Source organism: Channa argus, chromosome 3, assembly GCF_033026475.1.
Source record: "Channa argus isolate prfri chromosome 3, Channa argus male v1.0, whole genome shotgun sequence".
NCBI classification, from domain to species: Eukaryota; Metazoa; Chordata; class Actinopteri; order Anabantiformes; family Channidae; genus Channa; species Channa argus.
This window is the reverse complement of record NC_090199.1, coordinates 7,744,823-7,767,522: the sequence shown is the minus strand read 5'-3', so window position 1 is coordinate 7,767,522 and position 22,700 is coordinate 7,744,823. Positions and strand designations below refer to the sequence as shown.

At 39.7% G+C, this 22,700-nt stretch overlaps 1 protein-coding gene across 1 annotated transcript; it reads right to left on the bottom strand.

Moving 5' to 3' along the window:
• Positions 1-1,562: 1,562 nt before the first annotated feature.
• Positions 1,563-20,443, bottom strand: LOC137124425 (cdc42-interacting protein 4 homolog). Its single transcript, XM_067499344.1, has 14 exons — positions 20,163-20,443; positions 15,496-15,611; positions 15,349-15,402; positions 14,353-14,500; positions 14,162-14,224; positions 13,131-13,235; positions 12,748-12,876; positions 12,463-12,609; positions 10,856-11,017; positions 6,510-6,619; positions 4,784-4,916; positions 4,125-4,192; positions 2,709-2,815; positions 1,563-2,621 (listed from the first exon to the last, which is right to left on the bottom strand). The coding sequence occupies exons 1-14, from the start codon at positions 20,184-20,186 to the stop codon at positions 2,476-2,478; spliced, it is 1,512 nt and encodes a 503-aa protein (XP_067355445.1). The 5' UTR covers positions 20,187-20,443; the 3' UTR covers positions 1,563-2,475.
• Between the last annotated feature and the right edge of the window lie 2,257 nt (positions 20,444-22,700).

Sequence of the window (22,700 nt, the reverse complement as noted above, 5' to 3'; positions counted from 1 at the left end):
ATGTTGTCATCCTGTTCGTGCAGCTGATGACGGCATTGTAGTCAATTGACTCGAGGGTAGGTAGTACTTGACTGGTTTCACTGTTTCCAGGAACATTGGTTAATTTAGGTGATTTATTTCCACAGACATTTCATTGTGAATACTGTAGGCCTTTACTATTTGTTATTTAACATACTCTCTCTGGACTGAAATCCTGCTGTCAGACCTTGGTTCAACAGGTCATTTGTATTTTGTCTCAAAGTTGCAGAAATGCACATTGGGTAGCACTTCACTTTACAGCTCAGTAATAACATGGTAAAAGAGGGCTACCATCAAGGTAAAAGGCAGGGTAATAGCAAGTTAATGATTCTGTAATAAGGTAATGGGGTGTCATTTTTCATACTAATGGGTGGTTGGTATGTCTGTAACATCATGTTAAGAAATGACATTGTAATTACCAAGTAATAAATGGGTAATAGCTTGGCATAAGCAATAGATATGTATAGGTAAAAGGAGGTCAAATCAAGTGCGTAATGTGAAAACTAAACACCTTAGCTGTGTTTCCAGGTAATTACTCTTATAGTTTCTGTGTAATGACCATGAATGAGCTCTATAAAATGCATAATACATGGTTTTAGGAAGCCATCATGTTGTCCATCTTTACCACTACGTATTGTACACTCACTGGCCACTTTATCAGATACACCTATACAATCCAATACAGCAGCTCTACTTTCACAACGAACATTATATTTCACAGTTTTTAGGTTGAAACTTTTAGAAAGGTGATAATTCTACTACTCTGTTTATTATTGAGGTCAAAGTGAGTAGTGGAGTTGGGTCACTGTATTGGATTGCAATAGGTCTTACAGGTGTATCTAATAAAATGGCCAGTGAGTGTATATTACCATGAGATTGGTTAGAAACAGGGAGCTATGCATTTGACAGCCCTCATTCATGGTTATTACACAGAAATAAACTACTCATTATCTTGTTTATAACAAGTTATTACCCCCCCACTATTACCCTGCTATTACTGAACTGTAAAGCCAAGTGCTACCACCCATCGCTTTGGAGAGGGTATAGCCAGATGTCTTGAGGGTCACAACATGAACGAAGATGTTTAAATAATTTAAAACACCATGTGACGAACATCATTTAAAATATAACGTGACAAATTTAAAACAATTTAAAGAAGAACCAGTTGTTCACGAGAACTAAAACTGCACCAAGAAAAATTGCTCCAGCTACTTTTATTAACAGTTGGAAAATAAGATGAGACTAAATAAATTCTTACTATCTTCTTTTGAGTTAAACTTTAATCAGATTGCATGATGCCAGTGCCGAACCATCAAATACAGACACAGGAATTATAAAAATAACAACTTGTGTATTTTTAACGAACAACATTGTGCTTTTCCGTTAGATTTTACCAGCTCTGTTAAAATTGCAGAGTTAAAGCATAGGTTCAGATTTTTGCATGTCGGTCTTAAAACAACTCGAATGCCATTGTGTACACAGAATCTCTTTTTCCTGTCTGTTAAGAAATCCCTTTTTAATGCACTGCAATCATTATTCTGTAAAAAAAAAAAAAAAAAAATCTTAAATTTAGCTTTGTTAAAGCTAAGAGTGGGACTTCAGCAGTTTGACTTTGTCACATTAAGCGGGCACCTCCAAAGTTACAATCTATATAAAGTGCAACATTCCTCATTTTGTTTCCCGACTCAGTGTTTATTGCTGAATAGCAGAAGAGGAGAGCAGCACAAAGGATGAATTTAGTATTGACACTGGAGGATACCGACTTGATAAATCTACTTAAACTGGAGGTGCATTAGGAAGGGATCTATTCAGGGTCACTGAATTGTGGAATGATGTCATAGTGTACAAATGGTCACCTCATTATTGTTTCAACACAAACATAAAAAGATATGAGCTTATCCTTTATCCTTTGAGGGATATTATACTTGTGCACTCCCTATAGAATAGTGGTTTTCATTCATTAGAATATAACATTACTACTATTAAAAAAACTCACATTGTCCCGTCACGAAAGAGGTTTAGGCAGAGGGTTACAAAGAGGGAATGTTCAGCAGGTTAAGGGAAAGTCAAGTGGTTGGATATATCAACACAAAGAAAGGTAGCATCAGGCTACTATGATGTTTAATATGTTACACAAGTAGTCACTTAATGTGACAAAAAGGTCAGGTATACATTCAAAAGTTGGGTTTTAAAAGAGCTGAAATCTATAAAGATCAGGCAGGATTGACAGTCGGCCTCTTCTGTCGCTGCAAGCAGAGACGGGGAGTTTATGATATTGCAATCAGCCTCGATAACAAGCTTTATAATCACTCACTTTCATCTCACCACACACGTCACAGGCTGAGATAAAAGATGTAGAGATCAGCTCCAATTATCGTGGGTGACTTTGTATTCACCTTTAGCTTTTAACTTCCATCACAAGCTCTGAGTGTGTGTGTGTGTGTGTGTGTGTGTGTTTTACGGGGAGAGTTTGACATAGGATGAAGGTATATATCCCTCCTCTCCATTGGCTCTAAGGACTCTCATCCATCCATCTCCTTTATCCTCCTCCATTATACTCAACAGCTCTCCCTCTATAATGGAAATGGTGCCCTCGCTGTTGCCTGCACACAAACACAAGGACAAGATGCATAAAAGGCTGGAAGGAAAATTTACTTATGAAAATCTTAAGTGTGAGTTTTAAAATATACCTTGAAAGGTGTAGAGAGCAGAGCAATGGCCAACAGGACTTTCTATATCTTCAAACTCATCGTCACAGTCTGCGTAGATGTTCTGAAACTGCTCAGCTGCTACGACACTAAAAGTGAACATTCACATGGGTGAAAAAAAAAAATTAAGATATGCAATTTCTTTAATTGAAAGATAAATAACTGAACAGGCCTAACCAGTACAACTCCGATACCCTGAGGGATCATGGGGCCCCTGTGTGCGGAGGTGCAAATTATCCCAAAGAGACAAACCACAAACATATGATGAACAAAGACAAATGGTCCAAAACTGAGGTGATCGTCCAAACAAGACACAGAGTATAAATAGATGAAAAAAGACCAATAAGACATGGATGCCAGGTCCTTTGGCTATAGAGCCCATTTTCTCCTTATCCACCCATGCCTCAGTGTATACTGCTTAAACAGCCAGATTCAAAGGAAAAGTTTTGGATTTTTTTTGCTTAGGCAGTTTTCTGAGTTAGATGAGATGGTTAATACAATTATCATGTCAGCAAATATGAGATGGATGGCAGCTGGGTAGCTCAGCTAAGCATGAAGAATGGAAAATGGAGAAAATTGTCTGAAATAATAAATGACTTTCTTGACTCTCAATTGATTATTTGGCAACTTCCCACTGACAAGACACAACTGTTTCCAATAGGAGACACTACCACCTGCGAAATGAGGGTTCAAATAAAGGGGGCTGGTGCTTTTTGGTAGCCTTTCTAGTTTAGCATATGTCCTTACATTCTGAAGAGGAACTGCAGAAAGAGAATAACAACTGTTATCAAAAACTGTTTACATTTACATACTTCCCCCCCAAAAACTGCAGTTTAGTTATCATGTATTATATCTTCTATCCAGTTTACCTCAGAAACATGTCCTGGATAATATGAATGTGAAAGTACTCCAAAATGATTACTTCATGAAAAACAACTTTACAATTCACCACAGTTCCCTTCTGTCTCAATGTTTCCTTCAAATCTGTAAGATGTGTGTGTATACCAGAGCAACACATTTAATTCTGTCTCACAGAAAAAAACATGGTTACGGGCTGAAAGGAGCTCTTTGCAGCATTGTAGGCAAAAGATAAGCTGAATTTTCAATAGACAAAACAAGATTGTTTTACTGGCAGCCAGTGCGATGCATTAGATAACACTGTATCACACAGCGGTGGTTCTCAGCCTGCAGTAATCTAACAGATCACTAGCAAGTAGAGCTGCCTCAGCTTGCTCACCTGACCCTCACCTCTCAGGTCAAAGTGCTCTGTTGAGAGTCTCCTTGTTTGGAATATTTATGCTAAGTTAAGGGATTGCTAGCTGTAGCTTTTTTGCTGAGGGTGGTATTGATCCAATATTCAGCATTTACCACAACTGGTCCATTTAATAAAGCACTTACCTATGTCGACTGTTATTGTTGATGGTGTTAGAAGATTCCTCTCCTCCAACCGCATCTGCCAGCCACGTCTGCAATGAACATAAAAGGGTTTGGTTTTTTTTTTTTTTTTTTTTTTTAAAAGCACAAATACTTAATATTATCTGTCGTAAACAAAGCCTGTATACAGTGTTTTGACGAGGATCTTTATTTAATGTATTCATTGGCCTGTGTACTCCACATTTTGAGGTTTGTAATTTAAAAAAAAATTAACGTGGTTAAAGTTAACCACATGTGGTTTTATTTAAGGGTATTTTTATACATTTTGGTTTTAGCATGTAGTAATTACAGCACTGTTTATGCGTCGTCCCAGCATTTCAGGGCACCATAACATTTGGGACACAGCAATGTTATGAAATGAAAATAGTCATGTACAGTGCTCTATCCTCTGCATGCAGTAAGTCTGTGACTTACAGACAGGACCACCTACTCGATATCTATCTGGAGATGATCTGTCAGGTGTCAATATAAAACCAACAATTATAAAATCAACTCAGATAAAATTAAGAGAATATGCACAAGCACATTATAAATATCAGCGCATGGAATACACAGGCAAATGATTAACAGGTCTTCTTCGTCCACAGCAATATGGAGGGTGCTGTAAATCTGTTTTCATTAACCTCATATTTGGCGAGTTCCCCTTTCAGGCGCATTATGTTCTGGGTGGTTTCTGAGATCTGTGGCTCCAGACTGGAGGGGTCTCCCATCTGTGGATTCTGCGCGTACACGCCCTTCATCTTTACCAGTGCGTCACTGAGGTCAAACAGCAGGAGAAAAGTGTTATTGTTTAGGAAATGTGACCACTGATTAAGGAAGTGTCTCTCTTGTGCACCACTGCTGATAAGGACAGGAGGGTTTGGCTGAACTGTTTACAAGTTGGGAAGATATTTGCCGAAGGGACGTGTTGTATTGGCGCGTATGGTATTTGTCGGGTCAGGCTCTGATGGTAAGTGATAAGACCTGGTGTTCCAATAACTTCAAAAGGTGTGGAGCTGAGGTCAGGTCTCTGTGTAGGCCAATCATGTTTTTCCAGACCAAACGGGGAAACTTTATGTGCACAGGGGCATCATCATGTTGAAACAGGAAACAAGCATTTTCAAACTGTTGTCACAAAGCTGAAAACACACTATTGTCTTAAACACCAATGCATGATGTAACATTTACATTTCCTTTCACTGGAACTAAAGATCTGTCCCAATCCAGACCACAAGTACACAAAGTATGTGGTCGGATTTTGTTATAAGGTTTTATTATCAGGGATATTACAATGAAACTCAAATATTGTAAAAGTGTATCATAAACGGGCCTGAAAACAGTGAGTTGTCTGCATCTGGTTTTGTTTGTGCTCTTCCCACACAGTGAGCAGGGCTCAGTTGGAAAAAGATGTCACATATTCCCACATGTTAATCAAGGTTAACATTATTTGTATAAAAAGACGAAAATAATTGTGAAGATATTGCTCACATGGTCTCTGCCAATCATATCAGATCAAACACAGTCTTATTCAAGCAGATTAGCTCAGAAATAAACTTTAAATTTGGTTGTGGCTCATTTTAAGGTCATTTCTCATCCATGCTGTTCCCAAGATTTAGAAAGAGTTCAGCTGAATGAATAAACCAGGGGACTCGTGGTTTTTTTCTTCTTCTAGTTTTGGATAATGTGTTATCTTCTGCTTTTCGTATTTTGATGATTGCGGGATTAAACTCTTCTTAGGGGCTTTGTGGGATTTTTAGAAGGGCAGTTTTGGGAAGGCCCCTGTTTGAGGGATTTTATTTGATAAAACTATTGTACACTGAAAAAAGCAATATATATTTGTGCTTTTCTTTCTCTCCTGTGCTGATCAGTTAGTTCTAAATAGGAACTGGGATTTGGGTGTGCAAACATTATCTTTTATGCTCTCAAGAGCTGCTAACATGGTGATGTTCACTATTCACTATTCTCACCATCCAATCTTAATGTGGACTGATGAAAAAGTCATGGATTTTTCAAGAAGTGGATTGAAAAACTTTCATAAAGTATTGTACTAGATCAACAAAGACCTTATGATCTATCGTTTAGGTACCATAAATATCTGTACCGCATTCAAAACTTCTCACTTTCGACAAACCACCACATAGATGTTGCTGTCCAGTTAAAAATAAAAAGCCTAAAGCTTAACACCCTTATAGTTAATCTGCAGTAGCTAATTGGGCATCTACCGGTAAAAATTTCATATTAATTTTTTGTAGGCCCAAAACATATCTGTAACGATGCACAAAAAAAGGGCTCATCCGGTCAAATGAGTGTTCCATAAGTTTATGTTCCACACGTTTATGTTTTTTGCAGGGTTGGCTGTGACATTGTTACCTCTGGTCCTGCGCCTTCTGCAGCTCTTTAGTGATTTCATCAATCTTCGCATGCAGCTTCTTCTTCCTCTGCTCTGGAGGAAGGTGAGAGAAATCCTCTGCAGCAGCCAGCTAGACACACACACACACACACACACACACACGTAAGTATCCAGAGCATCATGTTTAGAACAGCCTTACAAATCCTTACCACCAGGTGTCACTGCTTTTTGACAAGAGGCATCTACACTCTGTGAGTCAAAGATATCTAACAATGGAAAGCCATAGTCATTCTGTGTCAAAGGGAGAGCCCTGTTCTTAGTTAGAAGTTCTTGGTTACAGACAGAGAGAGAGAGTGTAAATAATCGTAATATCCTGTGGCGTCCTTTCTCAACAGGAGAAAACCAATGTGCGTATTGTATGAACAAGAAAGACTCTCTGCCTTCTGATGCCATACCACAGTGCTGCCTCTCCTTATTTACTATTATAACAATGTAAGAATTTATATAGAATCTATTAAATATTTTTTTTTTGTTTCAAGAAAACAACATATAAATAGTTGTAGAAATTGTAACAACAAAAAATTTGTTCCTATGTTTTTCTAACCTTGACCTTTGAACTGCTTTAATATCTCCATCTTGATTTTGTTAAATTAAGCCGAGTATAAAGAAGAGGCAGTTTTCTGTCTCCTCTGAGCAACAACTTCTGTGAAATGTAGCTCTGCAACACCAGAACAGCCCGGAAACATATTGGGACTATTTTGAGTGAAAGAAAGAAACTAGGATGTTAGTTTGGCTGAACCAACGCAACAAAAACCAAACAACACCACTATTTCTCAAGATATCTTAAAAGCAAACCTATTTACATAACTATACACCACTGGGGGTGTATAAATAAATATGCATGTGTGTCCTTTGGGTGGACTGACCCTCTAACACACACACACAAACACACACAGTGGAATAAGTTTCTAGTTTGACTCTGCTCTCTGGATGTGCAAAACCACTCTTTTTTTTCCCGTTATTATTTAAATTATATCTATTAATTAAAATCTTCACAGAATAAAGGAACAAACAAAATAATGTTTTTTTTTTGTTTAGTTTTTTAGTCTAGAGGGGAAAGTTTTTGAATTCAGTTAAATTAGTTCCCTGCATAGAAAACGCAGAGCCCTCTGCCAATAGAAAGATGTTCTAATTACCCTCAGACAAGTAAACTTGCTGGCACTGCCAAAAAGTAAGGACTATGTGCTGTTCCGAAACTTTGTGCATCAACCCAGCTGTTTTCACAGGTTCGGTCAAATAAACCTTGGTCACAATTGCATTCGAAAGCAGTGAAACTCTACAGCAAAGTCAGTTTAAATGAGGGAAATCTGTGCAGCCAGTGAATTCACTCACCATGCTGAAGTAAATCAGTGTGAATTATTGGCATCAAATTTGCACTTTTACGAGCAGCCGGAGAGTCCAGAATGGTGCTAAATCCACGAGAGCTACAATTACATTTGAGTCACAGCAATTTGTTTTCTAATATTTTTGCAAATATCCCCAGAAGCCTCTTCTAAACATCTGTGTGAAAAACATGGGTTCTTTCTAAAATATTAGAGAAGTAGTGGTGGCTTAGTGGTTGAGCATTAGGTTGTGATGCAGAAAGCCACAAGTTTGAATCCCACCCCATCAGGTGTGGCCCCGCTCAGCCGCCAAGGGCAACCTTAGTGCCGGAGCCCGGAGAAAGGAGGCAGTTACAAGGGCTTTAAAAATTCTGGCTGTGATTCAAACATAATGGTCATATTAATTACATAGTTGATGCTAGTAACCAATCAATAAGCAATCATTAATAATTTGTTATTGCTCAAAACATATGATCTTGAAAACAAAATGCCACAGTGCACAGTTCAAAACAACGTGACCTCTGTTGTGCTACTTTCTTCTGTGACCAGACTTTTACCACCTTAAACCGAAGAGGTCAGTGCAGCAGGGAGTACTAAGGTCTTAGTTAAAGGGCAAATTCACAATTTTTCTTCAAAGAATAGCCAGGTGTCAATGTGTACACAGAATAAGTGTGTGCCTATTTTTAGTGGCCACGAAAAGATCATTTTCTAATTCGCCTGAAACGTAACTGATCGAGAACAAACGTTGTCCTTCTCAACAAGCATGAAAACATTTATGTAGCATGTGAAGTTTGCACATTATAAGTATATATAGTATAATGTTTTTCAAGGGAGATATTGACTTTTTGCACAAAGCAAGTGTTTTTTTTTTATTCAGTCCCTTATAATTTAAAGTACAAGCACATTAGGAAGGGATCTTTAATGTTAGTATGAACAGCAGGAACGGCAGATAACCCGTGGTTCCCATTTATACCGGGTACCTCATTCAAACATTGTGAGTTTATCCTTTAACTAGTATTTTCCCATCAAGAGAACCAGTATCTGACTAACAATAATAAGTGTTACCATGTGCTTTTCAGCCTGAGATGTCTGAACAGAGAAAAATGGAGACTTACTGTGAGACAGGTGTAGACAAACAATTTTTCAAAAAGAAACCATGAAAGAACCATGTGTACAAACCAAGAATAGCATCAATGAGATGTTTAGAAAAATAAGGATTTGAACACGTGAACATGGCGAGGGGGAGATGGAGTTCAAGCCTGAGTCGAAGTCTGTCAAATTGAGAGCGTCACTCATTGAGTGAGTTTTGTGCAGTAACTTTAAGGTGGAAATCCTGGGTTTGACAGAACAATTTAACTACCTTAGATATGAAAAGAGGGGAGCAGGGCAACTTGGAGAGGGGGGCAGGGAAAGGGGAAGGGAGACAGGATGGCTGCTGGGACAGGGATGGGGGAGAGGGAGAAGGACTGGGAAACTGAAGAGAGACAGGAAAGGCAGACAAGATGACGCAACAAGGAGCAGGGGAGGCAAGGTAGGAGGAGAAGGAAGAAAAGAAGAGAGGAGTGAATCAAAGAGATGTAGAGATTTTTGTTACAAAGTGCATAAAAAGTTAAAGGGAGAGCAAGGCGTGTTTTTTGGGGCAAGTCTGAGCAGCAGACTGGAGTCAGCATTAGCCCCTGAGGGCAACAGGGTGGTGGGGTAAGACATGACTGGAATGTGTGCCGAGTGTTTGTTTTAAAGCATTGTTATGCGAGTGTCATGTTGCACTTCTACAGTCGTCATCGGGAGCAAGATAAGCAAGATAAGAAGAAAGCTGGGCCCTGCTCTTCACATCACTGCTGGACATGTCAAACTGGATTTGGTCTGTTTAAAGATTTATGAGGAGACGCTGTAAGGCCAAAAAATGTTGTCAAAATACAGGTTTGGCTGTGGCCTCAATCCTTTGCTTGGAAGTGTGTTGAGAAATTTGAAAAACTGTGATGTAATATTTTGTTTGAAATGAAAATATTTAGGGGATAAATTAATAAGTCTGGTGTTAGATATTAAGCCAACAACCTCCGAAGACCAAAACCAACAAAGAACTAACGCCACTGCTTCTCTGTGTCGATAAACAATAATTTATTCCTCTGTAACACTGAGCTATTGTTGTTATTAAAATTATAATAAATGCATTTGTGATTCACATCTTTCCACTGGGTGACATGTTCCTCTGGTTTATTTTGAGACAATCCCACAATCACTAATGTGGTATCTTAAAACCTCGCCTGCAAGCCGAGACAATGCCTATTAATCTGCAGCTGAAAGTAAATGCATTATTAAATATAAACTACAATACCCAGTGTTTAGGAAAAACTTTGAGTTGAACAAAAAAATATTGGGAAATGGACCAATGCTTTGTCATCAATGTTTTTTTCATGGGATGTGCCAACACGTAAAATCTACAAAAAACTTCACCATCACCATCACAATCTAGTGTTGAAATTGTTACTATCAAACATTAATACTTACATTAATATGTAAGAGCTGTCTATACTGTACCTATACATCAAATATATGCAAAATCACGTGAATTTAAATCCAAATTTGATTTGCGGACTGAGCAAAAACACCCAATCAGCTTGTTCTTACCACTCTAACTTGCACAGTAAATAATTATTATTAATGACCAGTTTCTAGCAGTTATGGAAACTGCTCATTCAAAGCAGTATTACATGCGGCAATTTTTGATTATAAATCAGCCAATTACTCTTTGAGAGCAGATTATTTCCACTCCCTGACCATGAGGTTTTCAAGACAACTCAAACTTGTAAGCGGATGTTTAGATGCAGCTAACAGGGATTAGAAATAACTGGACAATTTAGATCGGATATCGTTACTTAGGGTTAGTTAAACAGAACAAAGACACATTTTAGGTTGTTAAATACTGAATCGGGTGCAAAAGAGAAGGTAAAGGTAAATGCAAAGTGCACATTGTGCTGGTTCACCTTGTTCTTCTTGCCGAAAGGCCAGAGCTTGCCGCGCGCTTTGGGCGGGTTGAGGCTGGAGTCAGAGGTTGCCGATTTGATGCCCTGACTGTAGTCTTCAAATTCCACGTCTCCAGGTCTCTCAAAACCAGATTTGTGTTGCTCTATGAACATTGTCGAGTCCTGCAGGAAGAGAAGACATAAACTAAGGTTCATTCACATCAGAGACACAGACACACATGCTAAGTAAGTGTGATAATATGTTATAGATGTTAATATTTTTTTGTTATTTAACACAAACATGTAATGGTTGTAATGCAAATGTACTGCCTGGAACATTGTACAGCCAAAAACTTTATATTTATTGTAAAAAGCATTTAGTTTTTTTTATTTCAAAAGAAAACTTCTCTGGAAATGATCTTTGAAAAAATGAAACGGCTTAAAAAAAAAAAACTTACCGCAGACAAGATTAAAGCCGACGCAGTCAACAACATGTTTTCTCAGAGGAAGTTTTATTACTGGGGTCTTGTGACGGATTGCCTTAGAAATGTTTTGTAATTAAGAATACTGTAAGCTTTTCAACTTTTAAAAACTTGTTTATTTTAGATTTGAATTTTGTTTCCATGGAAAATTTAGAAAAACACAAACTCTATGTGCACTGCTTTTGCAGTATACAATTTCTAACTCATATTTGACCTTAAATTTTAAGAGGTCAGGAAAGTAGCTAGAATGCTACTTTTGATAGCAACTGAACATGGTTATCTAGATAAATTATCCAGTATCGATGCTCTTGAGAAAAAGATTAGTACCAAACATATACAAGCTTTTAGTATTTAGCTTCGCTGGTGACCGCAGTTGTGCTAACATGCTAATCTAAGGTAACAGGCCGCTGGTTGTATCGTCATGTCCAAAATGCAATGATGTCGGCTAATTGTATTGAGAAAAACGTGTAATTTGCAACATAAATTTGTCTGAAATGAATAAATAAACATATTTAACAGTCATAACATGACTTTTACTAGCACTAAACTAACAGTGTATGACTTTTTAATATTTTAGTCGTCTTCAATAAACATACAGATTGGATAGAAAAATACTTCAAACAATTCCCGACTTACAGTACATTGAATTACTTTGCAAGGTTTTTCAAGTCATGAAAAGTAGTTGCTGCTAAATTCTGCGCCTCTCTGTGAATAGCCTTATGGGAACTATTTAAAGCTCCATGGGTGATGTGGTGTGCAACGGTTTTAACTCCTCACTGTCACGACTGATATGATGTATATCTACACCGGAAGTTTTTTTTTAATGTTTAAATATTGAAGTCAGTGTCTGTGACTCTGGGCTCTATTTTTCTGCAAGCACATTGCTAGTGTTTGTTCAAACGCAAGTGTTTATCATCTCCCCAGGCCAATAGGGTCCAGACAGGCTCTGGATAGACGACTGCTAGCAGACAAAAAAAATAAATAAATAAAAATAAATACTGTCTGCAAGGACTGTCTACGGCATCAATGGTATTTAATGCTTACTTTAATATGTTTGACACTGGCCGTTAACGACCTAACTCGACCTGTCCATACTGCATTGCTCCTCGTAATGACGTACTCCTATAAACGACGTCTAACATTTACCTGTTTGTCATTAATTTTCCTTCCCGCTGAGGAGATTCCATCTAGACACCTGGAGATGATGGGCAGCACGTTCTTCTCGAAGTCTGAAAACTGACAGTAGCCCTCCGCCAGCCGCCGGATCCTCCGCTCATCCATATCCTGCAGTTTCTGTTCGCCGCACACACACACATGCAGACAACCTCCTTTAATTCTATTTTATATTCGCTCAATCAAAATTCAAATGGGCAATACAAGGGTGTTTTTGGCAATGCCCAGTTGTTCTGCCTTGTGAATGTGCGCGCTTACATTGTAGATCTGCGGTATCTCTGAGTAGTAGAATAAGTTTTGCTCCTTGTTGTATTTCTGGAGCTGTGCTGCATAATCGCTCCTGCACTCCTCCGCTATGTGTGTGCGGGCATGGGCATGCTGCTTGGCCTTGGGAGTAGGGCGAGATGGGGCGACACAAGAGTAAGGGAGGCGAAGATGACAGCAAAGGAAAAAGAGGGAGAAATGAAGGAATGCAAAACAAAATGCAAAGTGGGAGAAACGCAGGCACAGGTGCAGGGAGGACATGGACACAAAGAGGTGGACGCCACACAGGCAGACAGAAACTATGTTAAAAACCAAAAGGTGAATGAATAAAAAATTGCTCAGTTGTCGATGCTGATGTGTGTGAGTTGTGTATTTACTTTCTCGACCTCGAGCTTGGTAGCATTGAGGTCATGCTCTGTTTTCTCTGCTTGCTGTGTGGCTTTTTCAGCCTCTGCCCACTCCTTTGCAAAGCGCTTCTTAATCTGTAGGCATGAACACACACACACACCCAAACTTTAACAAACATTAGTGGTATTAGTAGTATTAACAATATAAATGTCAGGACAGACGCTTTGGAACTGTCCACTGTGTATTATCATATTTTAAAGATCAGTCGATCCAAAATGCAAAAATAAAAATGAGCATAAACATACATTTTCACTTACTGTGAAATGTAATTTCGGTTTCAATTGGTCTTATTTTCCAATATCTGTGTCAGAGATTTCCGCTGCCAACCATAGAGCCAGAAAAAAAAAATGTTTTTTTTGGTAACGAGCCCACTTAGTTGTGTTATTGTTGTTACCCTAACTTACCCTGTCCATTACCATTTACCTCCTGCCTGCACCCGAGCTGCGTGTTGTAGCATCAATAGGGAGTCTCCCCATACAGATCAATTATTTTAAAAAGGTATGCAGGTATAAACATTTGACATAACAAACACTGAATGTAAACACGATGTTTCTTCACAAGAAAACACAGCATGTGACCTGTTGCTGTTTTACATCTTATTTTATCCCAAGAAATAAAATGAAATATGGCTCGATTAGACTAAGGAGGAGCGAGACACTGACAGGAAAATGACAGGAATCACTAAAGTACCTTATATTTCAAACATTTTTCCTGGGCTCTGGGTAAAAGGGAGAAAGTTCAGTTATTACACTTCGGGTTAATTCCAAATATTGGCTAAACTAGACTTTGTAAATAGAAATGTGATAGAATAGAGCTTCGAACAAATAAATGAATTTCCTTCTCGGATTCAAGTTTGTCAAAAACTCAAATCCTTGAGCTCTATTTCCCAAAAATGTCAAATAAAGGCTTAAATAAAGCCTCACCATCAATCTGCGTGATCACTAACCACAGTGTTAACAGATCTAGACATTTACAAGCAACAACAGCAGCCGACACTCACGTTTTCTAGGTGCTTAAAGCTGGCCTCCAAATTCTGCTGGGCCTTCTTGGCATCAGCCAGGTGCTGGGGAAGGAGGAGATGGCATTATCATGTTAATCTGCATTGCTCCAAGCATCCATGTTCTTTCTTTCTATCCTCCATCCCTTGCTTTCTCCCACCGCCCCCCCATGCGTTTTCTCTCCATCTCTCACAGTTTTGCGTTCTTGCTTGAGCTCCTGAAGGTGCTTGGTGAGATCGAGACAAATTCCAGTAATCATGTTTTCGGCAATGACCTCCCGTTGGCCAGCGTAATCGTTCAGCTCGTTCAGAATCTCCTGGAACGAGACATGACTGCTGAATCTGCAACGGGAAGGAGAGACAGCCAGAGAGAGAGTTTACATTTTTTACACATACTCTCCTTTGGGATTCATTAATCTGGTAATTAGACAGATAATCTTAGCAGGGCTACCGACTGTTAGCTTCAATCAGAACTGAAGACCTACAGTATTCACTGAGTTTACATGCACTGAAGTAACCTTGCTACTCACAGAAACCAGGTTACACAGGTAACTGGGGAATATCCTTACCTGTGCTGTTGAGCCCAATCCTCTTGGCTCGCAGATTTTAATTGTATAGTTATAGAAGGTGCTGTTTAATGGCCTACACAGAAGGCTCGTGGCCACAGCGCAGAATGTCTGTTTTTTTTTTCACAAATACGCATCACATCACTATGAAACTTTGTGCTAGTTTCAGTTTTAGCATGGATCATTGTAATAATGTCCTTTTATATCACGTCACTTGAATCTTCTACCTTCCCTGTCTGAAGATCAGTAGCATGGTTAAGCATTTTTATGGCAGCGAAACCCACATTTTTTGTGATCAGGTTTCCTATTAATACATGAGAAGACTAACTGAAGGTGGCTTAAAGCTACAGTGTGTGATTTATTGAAATGGTTTTTTCCATTGAACAGCACTGGCAGTTGTGCAGAGACATTTGCTTAATCATGACTATCTGAAGGATTGGGAAGAGCACGACAGAATGTAGCAGAGCACAATGGTGCAGGGAGTGGAAGGGCTATGCTGAACACAGGGGATTGATTCTGGGTCTCATACTAGTGCTCCCTTAAATTGCATATTGTAGTTGTTCTGTGTAAGGAAAACGAGAAAGGTGAGTGAGGCATTATGGAAACATTTGACTGTTTTCTTACTTGCAATCTTGCTCTTCCTTGTTCCCTCGTCTGTTGTATCTCTTTGTTAGAGCCCTAAAGAAGCAAAGGGACAAAGCCACAATGACATTTCGGATCCTGATTTATGTAAATGAGATTAAAGCATCAGAAAGAGACCATCGCACTCACCTGAGCTGCTTTGCATAGGTCTGCTCTATCTCTGTGCGTTCCTTCACAAACTTGACGTAACGTTCCACCAAGTCGATGCCCGACTGTGTATGTTTTTCAATGACATCATACTGGTCCTAAAAGAGAAACCGCACAGAGGAACAGATGTTTACACACATGTACGCACGCAAAAGCACTGGAGCCATCTGTGAAGAAACACGGGGAGGATGACGTATAACACTTTGTATTTGAAAATGAAAAAAATAATAATATGCGGTTAAGCTTTAGCTGTTTTAAGCACAGCCATATTAAAGCCAGTGCATCGGAACGATGTCCCTGATTATACACAGTTCATGTTTTTACAGAAATTCCCTATGAAAGCAACCCACCCCCCTCCTGAAACAAGAAGTGAAGCAGGCTGCAGTTCAGGCCACGCAGAGCATCAGAGTCTCACCCTACAGCTGAAATGCTAAGTTGATTAATCAGTTGATATCAGATGAGTCGTTTTGATTTAAGGCATTTTTATAGTTCAGGTCCAATATACAGTAGGTTACTTATTTTCCAAGGTGATCATAAGGTACTTTTCTTTGTCTTGTGTGAAACCAATCCCCCCAAACTAATTTTGGGCCTTGTTCTGTTTGGGAGACAAAGTATCACCACAGACATTTGCAAGATAATGCAACGGTCACTTAATGAATCAAAATTATTGTCAAATTATTAATCACTAATGAAAAACATTTTGCAACCCTACCTCAAGCATGTATTGCAAGCAAAGAATCTGACACGTAATATAACTATATTATTTACATTTATTTTATCCAGTGGTTCCCTGATACTGGGAGACTATTCATAAAAAAGGTCCACACGTGCTGTTGTTCCCATTTACCGGCATTTGATGTTTACATAATTGATTCTGTGTAAGGTGCATTGCACAAATTCTCTCTGCAAATTTTATTCTGCATTTTATTCTGTGATGTACAGACTCTGCTTCCAGCGTATTGAATGTCATTGTGTCTCCAGAGTGAGAGGCAGAGAATCAGAAAAGATCCTATAGGGATGCGACTAATTATTATTTTCATTATTAATGATTCTGCTATTTTCCTGATTATTTGTCGGTTTTAAATGGCCATTACACTTTACTTAAGCCCCAAATGAAAAATTCAAAGATGAGTAGCAAATACTCTCACTGTAATTTATCATAAAGGTAACCTTTAGCTTAATTTCTGTACATCACATCCATAGTGACTGAGAAACACCCTCTATTGAATTTAGGGTTGCAATAATGAATATTGTCACCATCAATGTATCTACTGATTGATTAACTGACACACCAAGGTAGCTCATATCAATATATATATATATATATATATAGAATAGTGAAAAATACCCGTAGAAGAGTAAGATGATCAGAAAATACCAACATTTGCACAGCTGGAATGAGTAATTTTTGAATTACTACTATCAAAACTGTATTTGGCCAAACACACACACAAAAGGTGTAGCAGATAAAAAGCAAACACTGGTGGTTCTCTCCTTTCAACATTCCTCCCTCTCTTTACACACAGCCCTCAAACACTCACAGAGACAGACACAAACCCTCGTAAACCTGTTGGACAGGTTACTTTTGTCCCGTTTTTACTGTCTCTACAGGCTTTTATCTTCATGTTGTCATCGTGAAACACAGCAAATGTCTTGCTGAAGACAGATGTGACCACAAAGCTCAACACAGACACATGGCAATATTGTCCATATTGTCGCAAAGCTACAGGGCGGTTCTGCTTCTGGATCTCTAGTTTTAGTTGTTTGTTTTTGTGTGCGCGTGTGTGTGTACGCGTGTGTGTGTGTTTGGATTTGGAGCTGGGAGGGTTTGGAGGCAAAAACATAAATATTGAGCCCTCAGAGGGGAAGGACGCTAAATGGAGCATTGTCTCGGATACCAACGAGAAGAAATAGACTTGAAAACCAGATGACACCTGCATCAGTAAGGAGAGTGTTACTGCTAATCCAGATCCTGATGGGGAGATTAAAGAGATTGTGGAGAACATATTCTGCTGCTGAGCCCTACTGCTTTACTTTGTTACATCTGGATGTTTGTGAGAGAGAAAGAAAAACAGAAAGTGTTCAAGAATGAGATAATCAATAGCTCAGCCTGAACCGCCGCCCTGTGACTGACGGTCCCAGGAGCCTTTTCCAAACCCTGGAACCAGTCAGACTTGTCCCACCCCTCGCTATGACTAATCACAGTGGCGCTTCATAACTCAGGCTAATGTCAGGTCAGATTCTTGCCCGTAAAGTCAGTCATAATGCAGGCTACCCAACAACGGGAGTGGCTGCACCTGACAGTTGTAAATGAATTTCCATCATAGCAAATCCTAATTGGACGGCTGCTTAGAGAAACAGGAAACTGGGAGACACAGACGATGATCCTCCAGCCAGGTATCAAATCTGCAGTTATGTCATATGTGCCTTACTCAGAAGGCCACTAGCCACTCCCTTCAGCCTTGTTTTAAATGTAAGGACAAGGTCAGTGCCAAGCAAGGGAGGGGCTTTTTTTCGTTTGGCTCTGGTAACCACAGAAACTACTCAGAGGGAAACGACACAGGAGCTGAGTTTCCTGATCACAGCGTGCACCTCCTCCCCAGCAGACAGATTCAAAGTCTGACGTGCACTCTGAGCCAAGGCTCGGGATACAACTTATGACGCAACAGAAATCTAGATGCCAGAGATCCAACCATTTCTTGTTCTTTGTAGCGATGTGATGAGAACGCGGCAGGTGAACAGCACCCAGTGTTGGGGAGGCTGCTTTGAAAGTGCAGTGTTGCCAGCCACCAACTACATCGCGCTGGAAGACGTTAACCCACAGCAACACTAAGGAGTCAAGCTGCTTAGGAAGAGTAGTTCAAACGACAAGCTGACAATGTACACGATGTAAATCTATAACAAAGTATAATTTTAGAAGTGCCCATACAGGTCATGCTTAAACCAAAAAAATAAATGTAGTCAGCTTTGGTTTTGGTTTTGCTGTCTATCAGACATGTGCCCTTCTTCCAGAGTCCAGGTAGGAATCCTGCACCAAACAGGGAGACTCACTTATCCGGGTAACTTCTAAAACAGCATGCAACGGATCTCTCTGGACATTAGGTAATAAATACCAATAACCACTACATATGACAAGCTGAATATACATAACATTTTGTTTAGTTTTACAAATTTTGCTATATTTTTTATTTTAAATCAAAGAATTAACAATTATAGCCAAATCATTTTTACGTGTGAGCTGAAACTTTTTCTTCCTCGGACATAAACCTGCCCTAAATGAAACAATCACATCTGTGTTTGTAGTTTCAGTAGTTTTCTTACACAAAAACTAGTTGCATCACTATGCAAATATAAAAGTAGTTGAACTACCAGCGATCTGTGGATTTGGCTGCATTTGTTATGTAGACCATGAGGAATGAGGCATTTGGATTTTTTTTTTTTACTTTATATTTGCTGAAAAACCCTGGCATATTAATGGGTTTGTCGAGATCGTGTTTTATTATGATTTTCAGTATTTACTTCCTGTACATGTGGACATGCAGTTTGTTTGAGCTGACAGCTGTTTTCTTGCTTTGCTTGGATATGTGAGCTTAAGGCGCCATAGCAACTGAAAATTATAGTTATTTTTCTGCTCATTTCCTGACTGTTTTCTTGATTAATCAAATAACCATCATTTCCAAAACCTATTCCAATTTCTTTTATATTCCATTTTCACATATGGTTGTTTAGCAGATTGAACAGTCTGAAATCCAGGGATATTTAACCTACTATCAGTTAAGACAAAGAAAAGCAGCAGGTCTGAGCTGGATCGTGTATACTGTGCATACACTACACTTGTACAAAAGTCATCTTGTGTGATCAGAATATAATTACCAATAAGATGATCATCAGAAATATTTACTTTTTTGATAAACCATGGCATTTACTGAAGCAAAAGATCTAATTGGAGCTTCTGCAGTGGGAGGACTTCCTCCTTTCATCCTCACAAAGTTAACACCTTTTGGTCTTGTGCTGCTGGTCAAACAAACATCATCTCAGATTTAGAAAACAGTGATGAGCTCCGCTGATATCTTATAGACACTGAGCTGCTGGAGCCTCGGATCTGTGGATCAGCTGCTTTACTTACACTGATGTTGGGATGCGAGTGAGGGACGGAGCAGCTTGTCTGACCTGATGAGCGTCTCTGTGTGATTCACAGCTCAAGAGCTCAGAGACACTGACTCAAAGGAACCCTTCGCCTGTGCCCGGCCACCTCAGAAAACCAAAGCTGTGCATGTTCAAGACATCAACAAAGTGCAGTAAAAAAATAAAAAGAGGAGGGGGGGGGGAAGCTGCTGGAGCACACCTTCAAGTATGCAGAGCCTTTCAGAGAGCACAAAGAGCAGTAAAGCTTTCTTTTGATCCACTCTGCCCATGATAAGGTATGCAGCTGCTGCAGCAGCAGGAGTTGCGAAATCCTCTGGCCTCACAGACACACTCCTGCTGTTGTACTCAAGAATACTTTACCAAGAGTCTACCGTGGACAAAGGGGGAGTCCCCACAGTGGAAAGCAAGAGCAGGACAGTCTGATCTACAGGGGTGTAGAAAGTATTCCGTGTACTGACTAAAGGCGGAGGGCTGCGCTCTTTCTGAGTCAGCTGTTAACTTACCCACAGCTCTGTTCCCCAGCCCATGTCTGCCAAGTCTGTCGACCGGGAGGAATCCTCCGTGTTGGTTCAGGGCAGAGAAACAAGCGACCAGGTGGCGGAGAAAAGGGAGGAAAAAGTCGCGTCGGTGCAAAGATTCCACAGAAAGAAGTCTTGCGGAGATGGCGGAGGAAGCGTTTGGAGGAAGTCTACGCCTTCTCCTTGGCACGGAGGCGGCTGTCCTGTTCAGGCGCTTTCCTGAAACAAGTTTGGGTCCCAGAGAGAGAAACAGAGAGAGGGGGGGGGGATGGAGGGGGATGGAGGGGGACCTATCAGCGACGCGTCTCTTTGTTTTATCTTAAAGACGCAGCTTGACGTTATTTTTCAACTTAAGCGCTCACGAACCTCTGGATGAACGCGTGGATGTTTGAAACGGCAGAGAATAAAGTCAAATACGCCATTAAATATGTTGGACGAGCTTCGAATAAATCACCGCCCTGAAAAAAACTCTTCTGCAGCGACCATCGTTAAAGGCAGCGGAGCTGTGGCCCCTCACGGTGTGAAGGAGGTTTCAGACTCATCATTTCAGTAAACGTGTCACTTCATTAGTAAAAGCAATGTTTTCAAAAACGTCACATTAAAGTAGCTACAGAACTTTTTTTTTTTTTTTTTTACACATAGTGGTAATATAGTATCATTAGGCGTGTGTAGTTTTCTGGTTTTAAGATTTTACTTTTTTTATTTAAATCTACAAAATAAAATGCATTTGACAATATAAAGCAGCTTTTTTTTTTCAAAAAGAAACAGAAAACTGTCACGTCAGGATTCAAACATCTGTTTATTGTTAGCCCAGTGTTAACTTCTCACATGGTTCCATGTAAATAGTAGTTTGAGGTTCAGGGAAGTGAAAGTATCCATTATTTGACAAAACAAATTAAACATTAAAGAACAGTAAAAACAGGCAATTTATGAATCGGAATTGTTTTCTTCTTTTTTTCTCTCATTGATCTAATCTTGAGCCCTCGGGGTAAGGAGGGGTTTGACTCCTGCAGGCTGGGAACCACTAGACCAAACTACTTAAAAATGCTGCTCACTTGTTGCTGCATCCGTCATAAGGTCATAATGAAACTGTGCATGAGTCATCAGTTCATGTTTTCTTCTGGGGGATTTTGAATGCGGGGACATCTTTACAGTGTTTTGTGGTACTTTTACTCAAGGAAACGATCAGAATACTTTGTCGTGCCATTGACTCTAATGTATTTATGCACTTTATAGTTCTTATCGTATCAGGCAGTTGCAGGCGATGGTGCGATGTTACCTGGATAAAAGCAGTATGAGCAGCTGCTCCTGGGGCCTGAGACCTTCAGGGGCCACACTCTGTCTTTTCATCACTTGCTGTGTTGTGATTACATGGTTTCATCCAGTGGCAGCAGTAACCACTGATCCACCATGCCCTGAACTAGTTTCATGCCACACAATATCAGTAGTGTCTGTTATGAATATAAAATAGCTGTGTGCACTGTGCTTGATGTGAACCAAGCAGGTTAACCCGGACATGCATGTGATGTATCTGTATCTAATCCAGTGAAACTGACACTCCCGACTTGTTGGAGCAAACTCACCAAGTGCCATATAAAAGTAGAATCAAATCAGATTTTACTCGTGTCGCCCTGGTAACTGGTAGCTATCGCTATCAAATAAATAAATAAAAGTTGTAAAAACATAACATTGCCCTCACAAATATGGTGAAGTAATATGGAAATACTCAATTGAAGTGTAAATACCTCAAAAATGTACAGCACATGTGTAAATGTACCAAACTACCGCTGTACTGGTGACTCTTTCCCACTTGAGTTCAGACTGAAATATCTGCCATAAATATCTAGTGCAGATATTTGTAGTATATCCAGAATTAAACCAACAATGACCTGATATTGATCTCGTTGTAAAACGCAAGTAAAACAAGTCCACAGTTTTCAGAATGACAATATATTTTATACTGAATAACATCAACACCCCGCCTGCTTGTTAATCACGTAAAAATGTTGTTGGTGTTTTTTTACTCACTGCACGTCTTCTCGCAGCGCCACAACCCTCATGTTTTGACTCCTCCGTGCATGTGTGAGATCACGTCAGCACCTGCTGAGACCACACCTTTACGTCCCCGTGAGGCACCGCAGCCACAGCGGGGACCCCGTGCATGTGCTTCACCTGCAGCATGTCTCAGGTGTCCTGCGACTTATTTTACAGTTTGATGTTGTCACTATGCTGATGATTACTGAAGCACGTTTGCAGCACGTGCAGCATGTGGAGGAGGACGTGTCCATCTATTTATCCGGGTATTTTACTTGTTGCTTTAACTGAGCCCAAAACCGACCGGAACATAACGGATCACTTACGCAAATCAAAGACTGTAAAAAGAAATATCAAATATTCTCTGAACTATAAGCAGAGAAGCTGCTAGAAACAGAAGACAGGGAGGAGCTTGATACGAGTCATACGAACGGACTCCCCAGCCTGGAAGCCTAGAAAGCAAGTTGACGATCTGTGACGTCAGAGACG